The sequence below is a fragment of the Calidris pugnax genome, unplaced genomic scaffold (genome assembly GCF_001431845.1).
Source record: "Calidris pugnax isolate Ruff unplaced genomic scaffold, ASM143184v1 scaffold135, whole genome shotgun sequence".
Lineage (NCBI taxonomy): Eukaryota > Metazoa > Chordata > Aves > Charadriiformes > Scolopacidae > Calidris > Calidris pugnax.
This window is the reverse complement of record NW_015090961.1, coordinates 1,859,786-1,881,745: the sequence shown is the minus strand read 5'-3', so window position 1 is coordinate 1,881,745 and position 21,960 is coordinate 1,859,786. Positions and strand designations below refer to the sequence as shown.

The window sequence follows — 21,960 nt, the reverse complement described above, 5'->3', positions numbered from 1 at the left end:
TCGGGGCTTGGGGCTGGGGGGCGGTCCTCGGGGTCAGAAACGCTTCACCACGGGACGACACGAGCTTCCGTGGGGATGGATGCAGAAATAATTATAGATATAGATATATATATATAAAAAATCATTTTTTATTGTTTTTTTTATATATATATGTATTTTAAGGAACACCCAGAGAAGGGGAGGCCGGGCTGCGGCAGGGCAGAGGAGCAGCCGTGCAAGCATCTCCAGGGTTTTGACCATTTTTGGTCCCTTTTTTCACACGGGAAGCAGCTCGGGTGTACCCCCCCACACTACACCCCCCAACTTCCTCCCCGTGCCAGATGTTGGCGTCCACATCTGGTGGGAGCACCCCAAAAAGATGAGGGAGAGGAGAGGGCGGTGGGGATCCCCCCCTCCCCTGGAGGAGCCCTGGAGTGATGGTGGTGTGTCTGTCCGTCCGTCCGTCCACACGGGACCCCAATGAGGAGCGAAACTTTTGGAAAAAGGGTTGGTTTTGTTTTTTTTTTCCTGTCGTTTTTTGACACCATCATTCTCTAGCTAATGGGCGGGTGGGTTACTCAGCAAAGAGCATCTGGGCGCTTCGAACAGCTGCAGCTACAAATATATAGATATATTTTTTTTTTCTCTTCTTTTAAACACAATGCATCGGTTTTTCTTAATATAGGGAGCACCCCAAAAAGATGAGGGAGAGGAGAGGGCGGTGGGGATCCCCCCCTCCCCTGGAGGAGCCCTGGAGTGATGGTGGTGTGTCTGTCCGTCCGTCCGTCCCTCTTAACTGCTGCTTTCTTCCTCTGTTTTATTGAGTTTCTTCAGCGTGTCCAGCAGTTTCTGTGGGGTGAGGATGTGCGTGGACCCTGCGGGGGGCAGAGGAAAGGGAAGGGGGGGGACGGGGGTGGCATCAGTGATGGCTTTGGGACACCCCCCCAACCCCTTTCTCTGTTGTACCCCAGCCACCGGCCCCCGCTGTCCCCCATTTCCCCCACCCTGCCCCGTTGAGGCCGGTGGAAATGCTTGCGAGAAAAATGGACGTCTATGGGGCGGGTGTGGGGTGAGGAAAAGGGGAAAGGAATGGAAAAGGAGGAGTGAAGGAGATGGATGGAGCTGGGAGGGTTGGGGGGGGGCCGAAGGGTGCCCCTGGCAGCAGGGTGGTGGCCAGCGGGGTGGCTCCTGGACCTGTTGGGGACGCAGGAGGTGGCACCTGAGGATGGAGGGACCTTCTGTGGGTCCCCAAGCTCCTCCCGGAGCATCGCTGGGTGAGGGAGGAGGGGGTTGGGAGGGGAATGGGAGGAAGAGGAGGAGGAAAAGGGCTCTCGCCGTCCGCTGTCCCTCGGTTGGTGGCCCCCCTGGCACGGGCCAGTGGCAGCTCCTGGCCACGCCGTGGCCTGCGGCCTGGCTCCTGCCCTCCAGGCCACCGTGCCACCCTCACAGCATCCCTGGCCCTGCGTGGGCCACCAACACAGCAATGGTGGCTCAAGGGGATGCCACGACGGGTCACACCAGCAAAGCCACCAGCAGCTAAAGCCCGGCACGGCCTTTGGGGGTCTGTGATGTCAGGGGGATCCTGCCCATCCAAGGGCACCAAGAGCAAACCTGAGCGTCCCCATCAACTCGGGATTTCATATGGTGGCCCCCCTGGCACGGGCCAGTGGCAGCTCCTGGCCACGCCGTGGCCTGCGGCCTGGCTCCTGCCCTCCAGGCCACCGTGCCACCCTCACAGCATCCCTGGCCCTGCGTGGGCCACCAACACAGCAATGGTGGCTCAAGGGGATGCCACGACGGGTCACACCAGCAAAGCCACCAGCAGCTAAAGCCCGGCACGGCCTTTGGGGGTCTGCGATGTCAGGGGGATCCTGCCCATCCAAGGGCACCAAGAGCAAACCTGAGCGTCCCCATCAACTCGGGATTTCATAGAACCATAAAATCACAGAATGGTTTGGGTTGGAAGGGACCTTCAAGATGATCCAGTGCCACCCCCTGCCCTGGGCAGGGACACCTCCCACCAGACCAGGTTGCTCCAAGCCCCCTCCAACCTGCCCTTGAACCCCTCCAGGGATGGGGCAGCCACAGCTTCTCGGGGCAACCTGGGCCAGGCTCTCACCACCCCCACAGCAAAGAAGTTCTTCCTGAGATCCCATCTCCATCTCCCCTCTTTCAGTGTCAAACCCTTCCCCCTCATCCTATGGCTCCCCTCTCTCATCAAGAGTCCCTCCCCATCTCTCCTGGAGCTCCTTTAGGAACTGGAAGGGGCTCTAAGGTCTCCCTGGAGTCTTCTCTCTTCAGCCCCATCACAACCTGGAATTGGGGGGGGGGGTCACAGCAGCACCCAGCCCGGGGGGACCAGAGGGGACACGCATGGGGTGTCTCTTCCCCATGTGCCCATCACTGCCCGCTCTCTCCTGGGCACTGAACCCCTGGTCCTCGCTGCAGGTGGCTTCATGGGGTGCTCTGTCCCCCTGCCCGGCCCTGGGACGCCTCTGCCAGGCAGGGAGGACCCCCGACCCGCCACCCCCGGCCCCTCCGACCCCGGCGAGGGGGGGGAACTCATGGCATGAAGGAGCCGGGCAGGTCCGGCCAAGAGACATGGCAGAAGGATGATGGAGCGGCGCTGGATGCTTTTCCACCTGGAAGGAGGAACCGCAAGCATTTTCTTATCGGAGACCCAAAACGGAAAGGAAACCCCAAAAAATCATAATTAAAGAAAGGAGGAACGGAAGAATCAAAGAAAACCCTTCGGGGAGGAAGAGTTTCTTTTTTTCGTTAGTAAGCTGCCTTTACTTGGTTTCTTTGGCTCACTCCATTGCTGGAGCCTGATCCTCAAATGATACCCTAGTGGAGTCCCTGAAGTCGGGGTGCCTCAGGTCCATGAGAAATTTGGTGGGAGTGAGAATGTGAGTAGAACCTGCGGGAGAACAGAGCGGGGCTGACGGCTGCGTCGAGATCCTCCCCCCCCACCACACCCCCCCGTTTTTTGGGGGCGAGGAAGGAACGTGGTTGCCACCCGGAGCATCGTAGGCGCATGCAAGGGATGGATGGTCCACGGAGAGACACGGGATGAGATGGACAAGAGGTGGGATGGAGCTGGATGGTGGTGGTGGGTCCAATGGGGGGGACACACACACACAGCTGGGGGCTGTGGGAGATGATGGAAAGGGGGGGTTTCTGCTCCCAAGGGAATACAAGGAGCAGATGAGATTCCGGCAAGAGGTGTCCCAGGTGAGGATCCAGGGACCAGATGAGACGGTGAGGGGCTCCTGCCCCTGCCCTACACGGTGTGCATCCAGCTGTGCTTCCCTGGGGGAATTTTAGGGGACCTAAAAGCTCTTGGAGAACATCTGACAGGGCTTCCACCAGGGTCCTCCACGCCTGACCCACGGCTCCTCCGGGAGCGCAGCCGGAGGCGCTGAGACCGAGCACGCAAGGCACATCCTGTTGCACACGCGTGTGCCAGCTCACACAGCGCACGTGCAAGGGGGAAAACGCATCTCCTGCTGCGTTGCACACGCAACAGGGCACGCCGTGCCCGTGCAACAGGAAAGTGTTGGTGTGTGTGGTGTTGCACGCCTCTTTATTTCGAACAGGAAGGTGTTGGTGCGTGCGGTGTTGCACGCCTCTTTATTTCCTTTTTTCTCCCTTTTTCTCCCTTTTTCTCTCTTTTTCTCCTTTTTTTCTCCCTTTTTCTCCTTTTTTCTCCCTTTTTCTCTCTTTTTCTCCTTTTTTTCTCCCTTTTTCTCCCTTTTTCTCATCTTTTCACCCCGGAGGACGAGCGTGCAACACAGGGGTGACGGCAGCAACTCAAGTTGCAGAACCCCCTTCCCTTCCACCTGGCTCCGCTGGACCAGAACCAACCAGGGAGAGGAAAACCAGGAGCAAAACCATGGATGGGTGGAAGGACACATCCCACCCCCTACATCGGCGAAGAAGGTGGGGGGGGACACAGGGGGGTGGCAGGAGAAGACCTTTCCACAGAGCTCCCTCTCCCACGTTCCTCTGGAGCCAGGATTTGGCGGGATGGCGGTGGGAGCGTGGGATGAGCAGCCAGCGCGACGGGGCGCATGGAGGGGGGGTCCAGCCCCGTCCCCCCCCCTCTACTCACCTATTAGCACTTCCCACTTGCCGCTGGCTTGCGTCACCTCGTAGGCACAGCGCATCTCGTTCATGCTGACGCCGCCCAGGATGAAGATGATGAGGCGGGGGCCGCTGCGGTACTCCCCGGGGGCCTTGTTCTTGTGCCAGTGGCCGTAGCGGGCACTAGGGAGGAGGAAGAGGAAGGGGATGAAGGAGGGTGGGGAGGAGGATGGCTCAATGACCAGCATCTGAGCTAAACCACGTATTAATTAGCTCTCAAGTTGCTGCTAGAGGGGTTAAAAGTCCAGGTCTCCAGACGGTTGGACAAGATGATCTTTAAGGTCCCTTCCAACCTAGAAGATTCTGTGATTCTGTGACTCGCTGTTGCAGGAAGGGAAACTGAGGCACGGGGTACTTGAATGGCCTGAGCAGGTCAAACACTTGCTGATGGACACGGTCCCTCCAGGCAGGTGAGAATGGTGATGTGTATTAATTAGCTCTCAAGTTGCTGCTAGAGCAGTGAAAAGTCCAGCTCTCCAGCAACTCGCTGTTGCAGGAAGGGAAACTGAGGCACGGGATGCTTGAATGGCCTGAGCAGCTCAAACACCTGCTGATGGACACAGTCCTTCTGAGCAGGTGAGGGATGGTGAGAATGGTGATATAGAGAACCATAGAATGGTTTGGGTCAGAAAGGACCTTAAAGCCCATCCAGTGCCACCCCCTGCCCTGGGCAGGGACACCTCCCACCACACCAGGTTGCTCCAAGCCCCCTCCAACCTGGCCTTGAACCCCTCCAGGGATGGGGCAGCCACAGCTTCTCTGGGCAACCTGGGCCAGGCTCTCACCACCCTCACACCAAAGAAGTTCTTCCCCACACCTCAGCTCAATCTCCCCTCTTCCAGTTCTATGGCTCCCCTCCCTGATCCAGCTGAACCCCCCAACTCTCTCAGCCTCACAGCAGAGGTTCTCCAGCCCTCCCAGCATCTTCAAGTCTCCTCCAGACCTGCTCCAACAGGTCCATGTCCCTGGAAGTGCTGCAGAGGTTCTCCAGCCCTCCCAGCATCTTCATGTCTCTCCTCCAGACCCGACTCCAGAGCTGGATGCTGTGCTCCAGGTGGGCTCTCCCCAGAGCTGAGATATAGGTGCTAACATATACAGAGGTGCCAAGCTATAGGGTACAGGTGCTAACATATACACAGGTGCCAAGCTCTAGGGTACCCACCTGACGGCAGTGGTGCTGAAGGAGGCGGAGGAGCGGGTGGAGATGTACGGGTAGTGCTTGGAGCAGAGATATAGGTGCTAACGTATAGAGAGGTGCCAAGCTCTAGGGTACCCACCTGACGGCAGTGGTGCTGAAGGAGGCGGAGGAGCGGGTGGAGATGTACGGGTAGTGCTTGGTGTCCAACTTGTCATCGATGGCATCCTGTGGGCAGAGAGACCATGGTGGGGGTTCCTGGAAGGGGCTCTAAGGTCCCCCCGGAGCCTTCTCTTCTCCAGGCTGAACCCCCCCAACTCTCTCAGCCTCACAGCAGAGGTTCTCCAGCCCTCCCAGCATCTTCATGTCTCTCCTCCAGACCCGTTCCAACAGCTCCATGTCCTTCTTGTGCTGAGGACTCCAGAGCTGGATGCAGCGCTCCAGGTGTGCTCTCCCCAGAGCAGAGATATAGGTGCTAACGTATAGAGACCCCTCTTCCAGTTCCATGGCTCCCCTCCCTGATCCAGAATCCCTCCCCATCTCTCCTGGAGCCCCTTTAGGGACTGGAAGGGGCTCTAAGGTCTCCCCGGAGCCTTCTCTTCTCCAGGCTGAACCCCCCAACTCTCTCAGCCTCACAGCAGAGGTTCTCCAGCCCTCCCAGCATCTTCAAGTCTCCTCCAGACCTGCTCCAACAGGTCCATGTCCCTGGAAGTGCTGAGGACTCCAGAGCTGGATGCTGTGCTCCAGGTGGGCTCTCCCCAGAGCTGAGATATAGGTGCTAACATATACAGAGGTGCCAAGCTATAGGGTACAGGTGCTAACATATACACAGGTGCCAAGCTCTAGGGTACCCACCTGACGGCAGTGGTGCTGAAGGAGGCGGAGGAGCGGGTGGAGATGTACGGGTAGTGCTTGGTGTCCAACTTGTCATCGATGGCATCCTGCGGGCAGAGAGACCATGGTGGAGGGGGGGTTCAGCAAGGAGCCCTGGCCCCAGAGCCCCTCTGAAGGGCTGTACCCAAAAGGATTGGCCCAACTGGGGCAGGCTTCATTTGCATATATTTGCATGGCCTTACTTTTTGGAACTATCTGGCTGCCTTCCTACAATGGGGTGCGCTTGGGGGGAGGAGGGTGGTGCTTGGGTGCTGTGGGGTTGGGGCAGCACATGGGGGCTGGAGCATGGGGTTTGGGGTGAGATAGAAATTCATCTTCTCCTGGGAAGCTCAGAGGAACCACCTGGAGGTTTGACACCTGCAATCCAAGCCTGGAGTAAGGGACCTTGCCCTTGTTTTCATCACGGGGGGGGGTTAATGCTCTCTGTGAGATGCTGGCAAGATGTCACCTCCCTGTGCAGTCCCCTTTGGGCCCGGGGATGAGGTTCAGGGGGGCCTAAAGCCATCCTGGGAGGGTTTGCACAGGCTGTGGTAGAGGAAGGCAAGAAATCTTGGAAATCACAGGAGCTGGGAGCAGAGGTGGCGTGGAACAGCGGTGATGTCCCCCTTGCTATCCCAAAATGTGGCCCTGGGGTCTGTCTGTCCAGGCAGGTGGGAAATATCCACATTGGGGTGCAGCCTCAGGGTCTGGGATCCCCCTGGCTATGGGCAAACCCAAGGAGGCAGCTCCCATGCGAGGGGTGGCCAGGAGGGAGAGGGGCAGGAGGAAGATGGTGCCTGGAGAAAACCACTTTTTGGCTCTGCTGGGACTTGGGCAACCTTGTGATGAGGCCACCCAGCCATGCCCAGTGTGGCACAGGGAGCAGGGTTGCCTCGCAACCTGGCTGGAGCTGTGCAAGCCACCTAAGGCCAGGCAAACCTCCCCAGATCATCCCAACCTTGTGGCAGGACCAGGAAAACATCCCCAGAGCATCCCAACCTTGTGGCACGACCAGGAAAACCTTCCCAAATCATCCCAACCTTGTGGCAGGACCAGGGAAACCTCCCCAGATCATCCCAACCTTGTGGCAGGACCAGGAAAACCTCCCCAGATCATCCCAACCTTGTGGCAGGACCAGGAAAACCTCCCCAGATCATCCCAACCTTGTGGCACTGGCAGGCAGCAAGCAGCCTGGAGGGCATGTGTTGGGCAGAGACATCAGGGTTTGGGCTGGAAGGAGCCAGCTCCCTGCAGGTCCCCTCCTGGGCAGTGCTGAGGTCCCCTGCTCCGTCCCCTTGTCCCTGTCCTTGCTGGCTCACCTCCATGATGTCCTTAATCACGGGGGTCCATCGGGAGAGCTGGTAGGTCTGCTCACTGATCCGCTCCTTCCGCTCTGGCTTGCTCCGGCGGCGCAGGGTGGACTGGGCAGAAAGAGGACAGAGACACCCTGAGACATGGGTGGTGGGACCAGGACCACCCCAGAGGAGCACTGGGGACATCCCAGTGGGGTACACAGTTCCCAGAGCAGAGCAGGTGCCGTGGTTCTCCTGAGGGGCTATAAGAGGGCTGTCGGAAGCGGGAGGTGGACACTCACATCTGTGATGATGGGCACCCCGAGGTGGGCCATGTTGGTGATGATCTCACTGTCCTCTGCTGGGATCTGAGCGTGCTGGATCAGCTTGTTCAGGTTCTCCTCGGTGATACCTGGAAACGCAACGGGGAGGTGGTGTCCTCCTGAGAAACACCTCTCAGCAGGGTCACAGCCCCTCCATCATCACCTTAGGACACCCGGCTTGGTGGCAGCTGGGGAGACAGGGCTGAGCTTTTCCATCTGGCTTATGTTGGCCAAACCCCGAGCTTTTTGCCACCTGGATGCATGTCTTGCCCACCCCTGCCCAGCCCTCCTCCTCACCGTTCTTCAGGAAGATGTAGAGCAAGATGATGCGGATCTTGTCGTAGGTGCTGACATTCCCATCCAGCAGGATGGGCACGATGGCCCTCATGGGGTCCTTGATCTTCTCGCCTTCCGCATCAGTGCCCATGGCCAAGTCCTGCAGAGAACACACGTTAACTCATCCGTGCTGAGCTGTGGGGCAGCAGTTGCCGGCCCCAGTTGTCCCCGTGGGGATGTGGGGCTGGGGCTCTGCTGGGACTTGGGCAACCTTGTGATGAGACCACCCAGCCATGCCCAGTGTGGCACAGGGAGCAGGGGTGCCACGCAAGCCTGGCTGGGGCTGTGCAAGCCACCTAACGCCAGGCAAACCTCCCCAGATCATCCCAACCTTGTGGCAGGACCAGGAAAACCTCCCCAGATCATCCCAACCTTGTGGTACCTGTTCAACTCTGCAGAGCTTGTCCACTGTGCCCTGGTAGTGCTTCATGCAGTCCTCAGCCAGATGCAGATGGGTCGAGTACTGGGGAGACACAAGTGGGGCAGTCACCCTCGCGGTGCTGGCAGCAGCCGAAGGTCCCCGTGCCAGCACCATGTCCCCCCCTGCAGCCAGGGACCCTCCAGGGAGAGCTGCCATCGTGTCCTCCCTGGGTGGACTTGGCAACAGCCACTCTGCAGGAACCTTCTCCCTGCTCCTCATACCTTGCTGAGCTCCTTCTGGTACTGGGGCATCTTCTTCAGCATCTGGGACAGGTCTCTCATGGTGGTCTGTGAGGGAAGGGGACATGGTCACTCACCCCTGAGGACTTAGTGACCATGAGCAGAGATGGGATGACCCTCCCAAGGACTTCTCTCCCCATGTGGGCCGCTCATGGGGGTCTGGTGACACCTGCTGTGGCATTGCCAGGTCTCCTCCGCTGGCGGCTGAGGGGCAGGGAGGGGGTCTGTAGCCCTGCAACCTGGAGTACCACGGGGTGAAATCCACCCCCAGGACCTTCCTCCGGGACCCCCGTTGTGCCCGGTGGATGCTGAGATGCTGCTTCCAACTTCTGGATCCTATTTCCACCAGGGTCCCCTCACTGCCACCCACTCGGGGTCTTCACAAGGAGAACCAGTTGGGGACAGGGGCAGCCACTGTGGGATGGGCACAGACCCCGTGCCAGGGACAAGCTGGCCCCTGTGGTCTCCCAAGACCCCCACGTCTGGGGCCAGCACCCCACAGCCATCACCCCCCATCAGGGACCTGAGCACCCTTGGCCCTTTGCAGAGGTCCCCATCGGGTGTCCCCAGGAGACTGCATCTGGGACAGGTCTCTCATGGTGGTCTGTGAGGGAAGGGGACATGGTCACTCACCCCTGAGGACTTAGTGACCATGAGCAGAGATGGGATGACCCTCCCAAGGACTTCTCTCCCCATGTGGGCCGCTCATGGGGGTCTGGTGACACCTGCTGTGGCATTGCCAGGTCTCCTCCGCTGGCGGCTGAGGGGCAGGGAGGGGGTCTGTAGCCCTGCAACCTGGAGTACCACGGGGTGAAATCCACCCCCAGGACCTTCCTCCGGGACCCCCGTTGTGCCCAGTGGAGGCTGAGATGCTGCTTCCAACTTCTGGATCCTATTTCCACCAGGGTCCCCTCACTGCCACCCACTCGGGGTCTCCACAAGGAGAACCAGTTGGGGACAGGGGCAGCCACTGTGGGATGGGCACAGACCCCGTGCCAGGGACAAGCTGGCCCCTGTGGTCTCCCAAGACCCCCACGTCTGGGGCCAGCACCCCACAGCCATCACCCCCCATCAGGGACCTGAGCACCCTTGACCCTTTGCAGAGGTCCCCATCAGGTGTCCCCAGGAGACTGCCATGTGCCAGCCCACTGCTGAGCCCCCCGCGTGCCCATCCCCAGCTCAGTGCCCATCCCCAGGTCACCTTATCGCCCGTGTTCATCCTCTTGCTTGAAGAAAACTCCTTCAGGGACCGGGTCACCTCCCTGGGGAGAGAAGGAGGACACAGCCATCAGTGGGGAGGAGACCCTAACAGTGGGGTGGGTGGCGATGCCAAGCCCCTCAGAGGATGGGCCTGAGCAGGTTTTGGTGCCCATTTCCACCTCTCTGTGGGGTGCTCTGCTTTGTCTTGGTGTCACTTGGATTTTAGGGTCCCAACCTCCCTCAAGCCTGAGCCTGTTTTTACACTAAAGATGGGTGTCTGTCCGTCCCACCACCTCCTCCATCTCCACATCCAACCCCCGGGTGGCAAACCACCTGCAGAGACACTCACTGGGACACCTCGGCGATGTGTTTGTGGCGCAAGGTGACCCACAGGTCATCGTCCTCGTCCAGGAGAACCTCTTTAATCCGGGCTTCCCCGATGCCGCTCGTCTCGTACCTGGGAGGAGGACAGGGAGTGTCACAGCGGGGATGGGGACTCCTGTACCCCTTCAACTGCCAAACGTCGGGAAGGGGTAAGGGTTGAAGGGTAGAAAAGCCCCCTGTGCATCAGTCCTGCCCATCAGGCTGCAGGCAGGGATGGTGTCTCCCAACTTTTGATGGAGGGAGGGATGCTGAGGCTCAGACTTCACTGAATTTCACTGAATTCTTAGAGTTGGAAGGGACCATAGAGATCATCTAGTCCAACTCCCCTGCTGAAGCAGGATTGCCTAGAGCTAGAGCATGTTACTCAGGAGCATCCAGGCAGGTCTTGAAAATCTCCAAAGGAGGGGACTCCACACCCTCCCTGGGCAGCCTGTTCCAGGGCTCTGTCACCCTCACCGTGAAAAAGTTCTTCCTCATATTCAAGTGGAACCCTTTATGTTCCAACTTGTGCCCATTGCCCCCCCTTGAGATACTTGTAGGCATTGATAAGGTCTCCCCTCAGCCTTCTCTTCTCCAGACTAAAGAGTCCCAGCTCTCTCAGTCTCTCCTCATAAGGGAGATGCTCCCATCCTTGAATCATCTTTGTTGCCCTACGCTGGACTCTTTCCAGTAGTTCCCTGTCCCTCTTGAACTGGGGAGCCCAGAACTGGACACAGTATTCCAGTTGTGGCCTCACCAGTGCAGAGTAGAGGGGCAGAATGACCTTCATGCCTGAGCTTCCAACTCCTGCTCAAGGCGGGGGTTCAAGGGGGTGGTCACGGGGACAGCAGCACCACACTCACTTGTAGACATCGTTCTCGATGGGCAGCAGGTCGTAGCTCATGGCCTGGAAGGTCAGCTCGTGCAGCACCGGAGAAGCGGGGTCAAAACCACGGTCCAGGATGAGGAGCTGGGAGCGAGCCTTGTCCGGACCCTGCAGAACCAGGGAGGGAAGTCATCAGCAGTGGGGCTGGGGGCTCCTCCAGCCCCACAGACACTCGGGAGAAGCTAGGGCCATTTTTGGGGACCCCGCTTGGGGTCTGCAACTGCCACATGGAGTGAAGCATCACCCCAGCATCATCCCCCCAGACATCATTCTCGATGGGCAGCAGGTCGTAGCTCATGGCCTGGAAGGTCAGCTCGTGCAGCACCGGAGAAGCGGGGTCAAAACCACGGTCCAGGATGAGGAGCTGGGAGCGAGCCTTGTCCGGACCCTGCAGAACCCGGGGGGAGAAGTCATCAGCAGTGGGGCTGGGGGCTCCTCCAGCCCCACAGGCACTCGGGAGAAGCTGGGGCCATTTTTGGGGTCCCCGCTTGGGGTCTGCAACTGCTACATGGAGTGAAGCATCACCCCAGCATTGTCCCCCTAGGGTTGCCAGGACCGTCCCTCCTCACCTCGCCCATGGTGGGGTCATCAGCCTTGTAGGCGTCCAGCTTGTCCTGGATGAGCTGTGCCAGCATGGCATTGTCCTTGTAATCCCTGGAGGAGGCAGGAGGAGAGGTCAGATCCCTGGGGTGGCTGGTTCTCACCAGGATGGGATGGGGAGGAGCTGCTGGTTTCCCTGTGCAATGTCCTTGGCTTATGGGAGAGGAGGGGCCTGAGCAGGTTTTGGTGCCCATTTCCACCTCTCCGGGGGGTGCTCTGCTTTGTCTTGGTGCCGCTTGGATTTTAGGGTCCCAACCTCCCCTGTTCTTCAGGATTGAGCCTGTTTTTACACTAAGGATGGGTGTCTGTCCGTCCCACCATCTCCTCTATCTCCATGGTCTCATCCATGCCCCATGGTGGGCATGGCCCCAGCTCTGGGTCCCAACCTCCCCCGTTCTTCAGGACTGAGCCCATTTTACACTAAGGATGGGTGTCTGTCCATCCCACCACCTCCTCCATCTCCATGCCCTCACCAGCACCATGGTCTCATCCATGCCCCATGGTGGGCATGGCCCCAGCTCTGCCACGCTGCTGGGGGAGAAGACAGGTCCCTGGGGAGGGGTGCTCTGCTTTGTCTTGGTGTCACTTGGACTTTAGGGTCCCAACCTCCCCCTTTCTTCAAGACTGAGCCCGTTTTTACACTAAGGATGGGTGTCTGTCCGTCCCACCATCTCCACACCCTTTTAGGGTCCCAACCTCCCCTGTTCTTCACTAAGGATGGGTGTCTGTCCGTCCCACCATCTCCAGCTTCACGCCCTCACCAGCACCATGGTCTCATCCATGCCCCACGATGGGCATGGCCCCAGCTCTGCCACGCTGCTGAGGGAGAGGACAGGTCCCTGCGAAGGGGTGCTCTGCTTTGTCTTGGTGTCACTTGGATTTAAGGGTCCCAACCTCCCCTGTTCTTCAGGATTGAGCCCATTTTTACACTAAGGGTGGGTGTCTGTCCATCCCACCATCTCCACGCCCCCACCAGCCCCAGCACCATGGTCTTATCCATGCCCCACGATGGGCATGGCCCCAGCTCTGCCACGCTGGTGGGGGAGAGGACAGGTCCCTGGGGAGGGGTGCTCTGCTTTATCTTGGTGCCACTTGGACTTTAGGGTCCCAACCTCCCCTGTTCTTCAAGCCTGAGCCCGTTTTTACACTAAAGATGGGTGTCTGTCCATCCCACCACCTCCTCCATCTCCATGCCCTCACCAGCTCCATGGTCTCATCCATGCCCCATGGTGGGCATGGCCCCAGCTCTGCCACGCTGCTGAGGGAGAGGACAGGTCCCTGGGAAGGGGTGCTCTGCTTTGTCTTGGTGTCACTTGGACTTTAGGGTCCCAACCTCCCCTGTTCTTCACTAAGGATGGGTGTCTGTCCGTCCCACCATCTCCAGCTTCACGCCCTCACCAGCACCATGGTCTCATCCATGCCCCACGATGGGCATGGCCCCAGCTCTGCCACGCTGCTGGGGGAGAAGACAGGTCCCTGGGGAGGGGTGCTCTGCTTTGTCTTGGTGTCACTTGGACTTTAGGGTCCCAACCTCCCCCGTTCTTCAGGACTGAGCCCATTTTACACTAAGGATGGGTGTCTGTCCATCCCACCACCTCCTCCATCTCCATGCCCTCACCAGCACCATGGTCTCATCCATGCCCCATGGTGGGCATGGCCCCAGCTCTGCCACGCTGCTGAGGGAGAGGACAGGTCCCTGCGAAGGGGTGCTCTGCTTTGTCTTGGTGTCACTTGGATTTAAGGGTCCCAACCTCCCCTGTTCTTCAGGATTGAGCCCATTTTTACACTAAGGGTGGGTGTCTGTCCATCCCACCATCTCCACGCCCCCCCGTTTTTACACTAAGGATGGGTGTCTGTCCATCTCACCACCTCCTCCATCTCCACACCCTCATCAGCACCACGGTCTCATCCATGCCCCATGGTGGGCATGGCCCCAGCTCTGCCACGCTGCTGGGGGAGAAGACAGGTCCCTGAGGAGGGGTGCTCTGCTTTGTCTTGGCGTCACTTGGACTTTAGGGTCCCAACCTCCCCTGTTCTTCAAGCCTGAGCCCGCTTTTACACTAAGGATGGGTGTCTGTCTGTCCCACCATCTCCTCCATCTCCATGGTCTCATCCATGCCCCACGGTGGGCATGGCCCCACCTCTGCCACGCTGCTGGGGGAGAAGACAGGTCCCTGGGGGGGGTGCTGACCAGCCCTCACCAGCACCACGGTCTCATCCATGCCCGACGGTGGGCATGGCCCCACCTCTGTCATGCTGCTGGGGGAGAGGACAGGTCCCTGGGGAGGGGGTGCCGACCGCTGCCACGCTGGTGGGGGAGAGGACAGGTCCCTGGGGAGGGGTGCTCTGCTTTATCTTGGTGCCACTTGGACTTTAGGGTCCCAACCTCCCCTGTTCTTCAAGCCTGAGCCCGTTTTTACACTAAAGATGGGTGTCTGTCCATCCCACCACCTCCTCCATCTCCACGCCCTCACCAGCACCACGGTCTCATCCATGCCCGACGGTGGGCATGGCCCCACCTCTGTCATGCTGCTGGGGGAGAGGACAGGTCCCTGGGGAGGGGGTGCCGACCGCGCTGCCCTTACCCCCGGTACCGCACGGCCGGGTACTCCTTCAGCGTGGCACACAGCGTGGCAATCTGCTCGGCCAGGCGCTCCAGGATGGGGTTCTTCATCTGGGCCTTGTGGGGGCTGTAAAAGCTCTGGAAGGAGTCGGCTGAATCCAGGGAGTAAACCTGGGAGGTGCAGCGGGAGGGAGGTTAGAGGGGATGCAGGAAGGGGGGGCATCCGGAGGAGAGCGAGCCCCACAGGACACCCCGGTGGGTTTGGAAACCAGATTCAACCCCAGATGAAGGTCTTGGACCAGGCAGCTGGAGCTCACTGATGCTCAGGGCATCCCTTGGGTTTTTGGCTGCCGGCTCTGGACCCTGATGCCTTCCATGGCACGGTCCCTACCCATGCGTAGCCCCCAGGGTGAGCAGAAAAAGATAGGAGACCCCCCCTTGTCTGCAGCAGTCACCTGCTCCCAGGCAGGGAACCAGAGACCCAGGGACAAGTGAGGACATCCCAGGACAGTGAAGCTCAGAAGCAAATTTGGCTGCGCATGGAGATGCCAAGAGGTCATCTCCCACCTGGGCTGCATCAAGAGATGCGTTGCCAGCTGGTCCAGAGAGGTGATTCTGCCACTTTGCTCTGGTGAGACCTCACTTGGAGTATCGTGTGCAGGTCTGGAGCCCTCAATATAAGAAGGACATGGAGCTGATGGAGAGGGTCCAGAGGAGGGCCACGAGGATGCTCAGGGGGTTGGAGCCCCTCTGCTACAAGGACAGGCTGAGGGAGCTGGGGTTGTTCAGCCTGGAGAAAAGGCTCCGGGGAGACCTAATAGCAGCCTTCCTGCTGAGGGAGGCTACAGGAAGGCTGGGGAGAACCTGTTTCCAAAGGCCTGCAGTGACAGGACGAGGGGCAATGGCTTTAAGCTGGAGGGGAACAGATTTAGGTTGGAGATGAGGAGCAAGTTCTTTACTGTGAGGGTGGTGGAGCACTGGAACAGGTTGCCCAGGGAGGTGGTTGAGGCCCCATCCCTGGAGATATTCAAGGAGAGGCTCAACGAGGCCCTGGGCAACCTGGTCTAGTTGGGGGTGTCCCTGCTGACTGCGGGGGGGTGGGACTAGATGACCTTTGGAGGTCCCTTCCAGCCTGGACCATTCTAAGATTCTATGATTCGGTGTTTTTCTCCCCAGAAATGCTGAGCCTGGAAGGGTTAACAGCACCGTGTGGGTCTGGTACCATCTGTTCCCTTCATCCCCACGTCCCCAGCAGGGGCAGATGGCACAGGGTCGGGTCCCCAGCGCCCTCGGCCTGGGGGGCTGTGCCGGGGGGGGGTGGTGGGTGCCAACGTGGCTGCCAGCACAGGCTAAATCCCCGGCGGCGGATCAGCCCGTGGGACTAGATGACCTTTGGAGGTCCCTTCCAGCCTGGACCATTCTAAGATTCTATGATTCGGTGTTTTTCTCCCCAGAAATGCTGAGCCTGGAAGGGTTAACAGCACCGTGTGGGTCTGGTACCATCTGTTCCCTTCATCCCCACGTCCCCAGCAGGGGCAGATGGCACAGGGTCGGGCCCCCAGCGCCCTCGGCCTGGGGGGCTGTGCCGGGGGGGGGTGGTGGGTGCCAACGTGGCTGCCAGCACAGGCTAAATCCCCGGCGGCGGATCAGCCCGGAGAAGTAATCGAAGGAGACAGGGAGGTGGAGACCCAGCAAGGGATGAGGAGCTGGGGAAGAGGGGGTACGAGGCTGGTACACAAACCCTGATGGGCTGGAGAAGGACCCGGAGCATCGCCCCCCCAGCTATTCCCATCCCTTGGACCACCCTGCGAGGGGAGATGGTCCCCATCCTGGTCTCACCTGGGACTCGGAGGGGAGGAAGGCAATGTTGATCTCCGTCAGGGTTTTGATGACCTTGGCGGCACGGGATTTCACCAGCTCGTTGAAGAGGGCATCGGGGCAGGCTGCAAGGGGAGGAGGAGGAGGAGGAGGGTAGCGCTCAGCATCCCTGCATCCCTCCATCCCTCCATCCCCGCTTGCTTACATGCTTCAGTGACTCTCCCTCCCCTCCGGGTACTCACAGTCAGTGAAGAAGACGTGGGCAGCTCTGTACTTGGAGGTGGGGGGATCCTTGAAGTCGTTGATGAGGGAGTGGATGGACTGGAAGAGAGAAGGGACCAGCTGGGTGGCACCACGGCCATCCCGGCAGTGTCACACCCAGGGTCCCACCTCCCAGCACGGGGGAAGATCTGCCACCTCTGGTCCACCACCCCTGGTGCCAAGATGCCATCCTGCCCACGATGGGCATGGCCCCAGCTCTGCCACGCTGGTGGGGGAGAGGACAGGTCCCTGGGGAGGGGTGCTCTGCTTTATCTTGGTGCCACTTGGACTTTAGGGTCCCAACCTCCCCTGTTCTTCAAGCCTGAGCCCGTTTTTACACTAAAGATGGGTGTCTGTCCATCCCACCACCTCCTCCATCTCCACGCCCTCACCAGCACCACGGTCTCATCCATGCCCGACGGTGGGCATGGCCCCACCTCTGTCATGCTGCTGGGGGAGAGGACAGGTCCCTGGGGAGGGGGTGCCGACCGCGCTGCCCTTACCCCCGGTACCGCACGGCCGGGTACTCCTTCAGCGTGGCACACAGCGTGGCAATCTGCTCGGCCAGGCGCTCCAGGATGGGGTTCTTCATCTGGGCCTTGTGGGGGCTGTAAAAGCTCTGGAAGGAGTCGGCTGAATCCAGGGAGTAAACCTGGGAGGTGCAGCGGGAGGGAGGTTAGAGGGGATGCAGGAAGGGGGGGCATCCGGAGGAGAGCGAGCCCCACAGGACACCCCGGTGGGTTTGGAAACCAGATTCAACCCCAGATGAAGGTCTTGGACCAGGCAGCTGGAGCTCACTGATGCTCAGGGCATCCCTTGGGTTTTTGGCTGCCGGCTCTGGACCCTGATGCCTTCCATGGCACGGTCCCTACCCATGCGTAGCCCCCAGGGTGAGCAGAAAAAGATAGGAGACCCCCCCTTGTCTGCAGCAGTCACCTGCTCCCAGGCAGGGAACCAGAGACCCAGGGACAAGTGAGGACATCCCAGGACAGTGAAGCTCAGAAGCAAATTTGGCTGCGCATGGAGATGCCAAGAGGTCATCTCCCACCTGGGCTGCATCAAGAGATGCGTTGCCAGCTGGTCCAGAGAGGTGATTCTGCCACTTTGCTCTGGTGAGACCTCACTTGGAGTATCGTGTGCAGGTCTGGAGCCCTCAATATAAGAAGGACATGGAGCTGATGGAGAGGGTCCAGAGGAGGGCCACGAGGATGCTCAGGGGGTTGGAGCCCCTCTGCTACGAGGACAGGCTGAGGGAGCTGGGGTTGTTCAGCCTGGAGAAAAGGCTCCGGGGAGACCTAATAGCAGCCTTCCTGCTGAGGGAGGCTACAGGAAGGCTGGGGAGAACCTATTTCCAAAGGCCTGCAGTGACAGGACAAGGGGCAATGGCTTTAAGCTGGAGGGGAACAGATTTAGGTTGGAGATGAGGAGCAAGTTCTTTACTGTGAGGGTGGTGGAGCACTGGAACAGGTTGCCCAGGGAGGTGGTTGAGGCCCCATCCCTGGAGATATTCAAGGAGAGGCTCAACGAGGCCCTGGGCAACCTGGTCTAGTTGGGGGTGTCCCTGCTGACTGCGGGGGGGTCGGACTAGATGACCTTTGGAGGTCCCTTCCAGCCTGGACCATTCTAAGATTCTATGATTCGGTGTTTTTCTCCCCAGAAATGCTGAGCCTGGAAGGGTTAACAGCACCGTGTGGGTCTGGTACCATCTGTTCCCTTCATCCCCACGTCCCCAGCAGGGGCAGATGGCACAGGGTCGGGTCCCCAGCGCCCTCGGCCTGGGGGGCTGTGCCGGGGGGGGGTGGTGGGTGCCAACGTGGCTGCCAGCACAGGCTAAATCCCCGGCGGCGGATCAGCCCGGAGAAGTAATCGAAGGAGACAGGGAGGTGGAGACCCAGCAAGGGATGAGGAGCTGGGGAAGAGGGGGTACGAGGCTGGTACACAAACCCTGATGGGCTGGAGAAGGACCCGGAGCATCGCCCCCCCAGCTATTCCCATCCCTTGGACCACCCTGCGAGGGGAGATGGTCCCCATCCTGGTCTCACCTGGGACTCGGAGGGGAGGAAGGCAATGTTGATCTCCGTCAGGGTTTTGATGACCTTGGCGGCACGGGATTTCACCAGCTCGTTGAAGAGGGCATCGGGGCAGGCTGCAAGGGGAGGAGGAGGAGGAGGAGGAAGAGGAGGGTAGCGCTCAGCATCCCTGCATCCCTCCATCCCTCCATCCCCGCTTGCTTACATGCTTCAGTGACTCTCCCTCCCCTCCGGGTACTCACAGTCAGTGAAGAAGACGTGGGCAGCTCTGTACTTGGAGGTGGGGGGATCCTTGAAGTCGTTGATGAGGGAGTGGATGGACTGGAAGAGAGAAGGGACCAGCTGGGTGGCACCACGGCCATCCCGGCAGTGTCACACCCAGGGTCCCACCTCCCAGCACGGGGGAAGATCTGCCACCTCTGGTCCACCACCCCTGGTGCCAAGATGCCATCCTGGGGTGGGCATCCCCCCACCTCTCCCCAGCCACGTCCATCCCCACACCCCGTATTCACCTTCTCGGAGGGGGTGATGAGATAGACGGCCTCCAGGCTGGGCAGCGGCTCCCGGCGCTTGTTGATGTCTTCCACGACTGGGGAGGGCAGAAAAAAAAGGACCATGGCAGTGTCAGGTGCAGGCAGTGACCCCGAGCCACATGGGGTTGTTGGATACCCCAGGGACACTCAGTGACATGGGGTTGCTGGATATTCCAGGGACACTTGGCCATGCGGGGTTGTTGGATACCCCAGGGACACTTGGTGGCGTGGGGTTTTTGGATACCCTAAGGACACCTGACCATGCAGGGTTGTTGAATACCCCAGGGACACTTGGCCATGTGGGGTTGTTGGGATATCCTTTTGGATACCCTAAGGACACCTGACCATGCAGGGTTGTTGAATACCCCAGGGACACTTGGTGACAGGGGGTTGTTGGATATTCCAGGGACACTTGGCCACGTGGGGTTGTTGGATACGTCAGGGACACTCAGCTACGTGGGGTTGTTGGATCCCCCAGGGACACTCGGTGACAGGGGGTTGTTGGATACCCCAAGGACACTTGACCATGTGGGGCTGTTGGACACCCCAGTGACACTCAGCCACACAGGATTTTTAGATACCCCAGGGACACTTGGTGACAGGGGGTTGTTGGATATTTCAGGAACACTTGGCCACGTGGGGTTGTTGGATATGTCAGGGACACTTGGTGACAGGGGGTTGTTGGATACCCCGAGGACACTTGACCATGCGGGGCTGTTGGACACCCCAGGGACACTCGGCCACACAGGATTGTTAGATACTCCAGGGATACTTGGTGACATGGGGCTGCTGGATATTCCAGGGATAGTTGACCATGTGGGGCTGTTGGATACCCCAGGGACACTCAGTGATGTTTACCCCAGGGACACTCAGCTACATGGGGTTGTTGGATATTCCAGAGACACTTGACCACGAGGGGTTGTTGAACACCCCAGGGACACTCGGTGATGTGAGGTTGTTGGATACCCCAGGGACACTCAGTGACAGGGGGTTGTTGGACACCCCAAGGACACATGGTGACATGGGGTTGTTGGATATTCCAGGGACACTTGGCCATGTGGGGCTGTTGGATACCCCAGGGACACTTGGTGGCAGGGGGTTGTTGGACACCCCAAGGACACATGGTGACATGGGGTTGTTGGATATTCCAGGGACACTTGGCCATGTGGGGCTGTTGGATACCCCAGGGACACTTGGTGGCAGGGGGTTGTTGGACACCCCAAGGACACATGGTGACATGGGGTTGTTGGATATTCCAGGGACACTTGGCCATGTGGGGCTGTTGGATACCCCAGGGACACTTGGTGGCAGGGGGTTGTTGGACACCCCAAGGACACATGGTGACATGGGGTTGTTGGACACCCCAGGGACACTCGGTGATGTGGGGTTGTTGGACACCCCAGGGACACTCTGCTGCGACACAACACCTGGTTGTTGGACATGCCCAGGGCAGCAGAGCACCAGCCCTGCCAACCCCTCCGTGTCCATAACATCCCCAGCCACACACCTCCACCCACCCGGGAGTGGGGCAGGGCCTGTCCCCACCCCATCCCAGCCCCACGCTGCCCCACATGGTGCCTGGCAAGGTCCGGGGAGGACCAGAGGATTTGTCTGTGTGCTCCTGTGCCTTGGTTCACCCTCACACCCCTTCTCCAGAGGGGGTTGCCCGGGGGTGATGCTCTGGTGGTACCCAGGCTGGTGCCAACCCCCACCACCCCCAACACCTCCCGGTGCCCAGGCTGGGGTTTCCTTCTCCTTCCCGAGTGCTGCGGGGAGCTATTTATAGGGCTGACATAAACCAACATCTGGTCTCCTCCTCGGCCTGAGGGACTGCCAAGAGACAAGGTGTCCCCAGCGGGCGAGGAGGGAGGCTGTGGAACATCAGCCTGGCACCGAGACAGTCGGCTGTGAGGTGGCGTGTCCTCCATCCCGAGTGGGATGGGGCTGGGTTTGGGGGGGTCCGTGCCACTACCCCGACTGGCTTGTGCCAAGGCTGGAGGTACCTTTGAGGGTCCCCTTCCTACGCTGAGGTTTTGGGGAGCTGGTACTCACTCGTTATACCCTCTGTCATGATGTCGGTCATCTTGCAGCAGGAGGAGAGCATGCGCATGCTGAGCTGGTCCACCACCAGCACCTGGGGAGAGGGGTTGTCACCTTGAGGGGGGGGCACAACCAAGGTCCTGTCCCTCCCCATCCCTTCCCCAGTCTCCCCCAGCCCACACCTACACCCCCTTCCCTGCTTCCTCCCCCTCCTCCTCCTCCTCCTCCTCCTCTCCTGGCCCCCCCCCCAAGGGTGAGGTGCTCACCTTCCATTCACCCTTCTTCTTCACTTTCCGGATCACATCGTGCATAATCTCTGCAAGAGAGGGAGTGTGGAGAAGGGGGGGTGAGCACCCCAATTACCCCCCCCCAGAGCACCCCACCGGCAGCAGCAGGGGGTTGTGCTGGGGGCACCAAACCCCCCACCCACGTGTGGGTCCAGGGTGAGCCCTGCTCCCCCCCTGCCTTTCATGAGGATGTCGGGTAGAGATGTTTTGGGGTACCCAGGGAGGGGTGGTCACCCCCCAGCCCTGTTTTCCTCTCGTGCTTGGCTCTAACAGATGGAGCCCACGCTGGTGGGGAGCTGTGGGCTGGTGGAAGGTTGGGGGGGGGGGACCTTCTGGGGAGTCTGGGGGCCACCCCCCACGTCTCAGCCCTAATCCGAGGCACCGGGAAAACAACAGCAGCTTAAGAGCTCCTTTTAGAAACAAGAATCAGGCGGCCTGAGCCTGTTCCTTGTAATCCCCCCAAATCCCATTTCGCCTCCCGTGGCCGCCGGGCTTACGCAAGCGGCCAGGAACGGCAGCACCCCCAGGTCCCTCTGCCCCCCCAGGGACCCCTGGGGGCTGGGGACACCCCACGCCCACATTCCTGAGCACAGACACCCCACTTTTTCCTGGGGTCAGCCTTGGGGCTGCTGCCC

General features: G+C 59.8%; 1 protein-coding gene across 1 annotated transcript; it reads right to left on the bottom strand.

The window, feature by feature from the left end:
- Positions 1 to 749: 749 nt before the first annotated feature.
- On the bottom strand, positions 750 to 21,377 carry STXBP1 (syntaxin binding protein 1). Its single transcript, XM_014952398.1, has 18 exons — positions 21,305 to 21,377; positions 21,051 to 21,132; positions 18,978 to 19,054; positions 18,708 to 18,786; positions 18,478 to 18,581; positions 16,939 to 17,087; positions 11,763 to 11,847; positions 11,171 to 11,301; positions 10,294 to 10,401; positions 9,946 to 10,006; positions 8,727 to 8,792; positions 8,467 to 8,547; positions 8,046 to 8,184; positions 7,728 to 7,837; positions 7,453 to 7,554; positions 6,116 to 6,201; positions 4,094 to 4,248; positions 750 to 854 (listed from the first exon to the last, which is right to left on the bottom strand). The coding sequence occupies exons 1-18, from the start codon at positions 21,347 to 21,349 to the stop codon at positions 772 to 774; spliced, it is 1,743 nt and encodes a 580-aa protein (XP_014807884.1). The 5' UTR covers positions 21,350 to 21,377; the 3' UTR covers positions 750 to 771.
- Between the last annotated feature and the right edge of the window lie 583 nt (positions 21,378 to 21,960).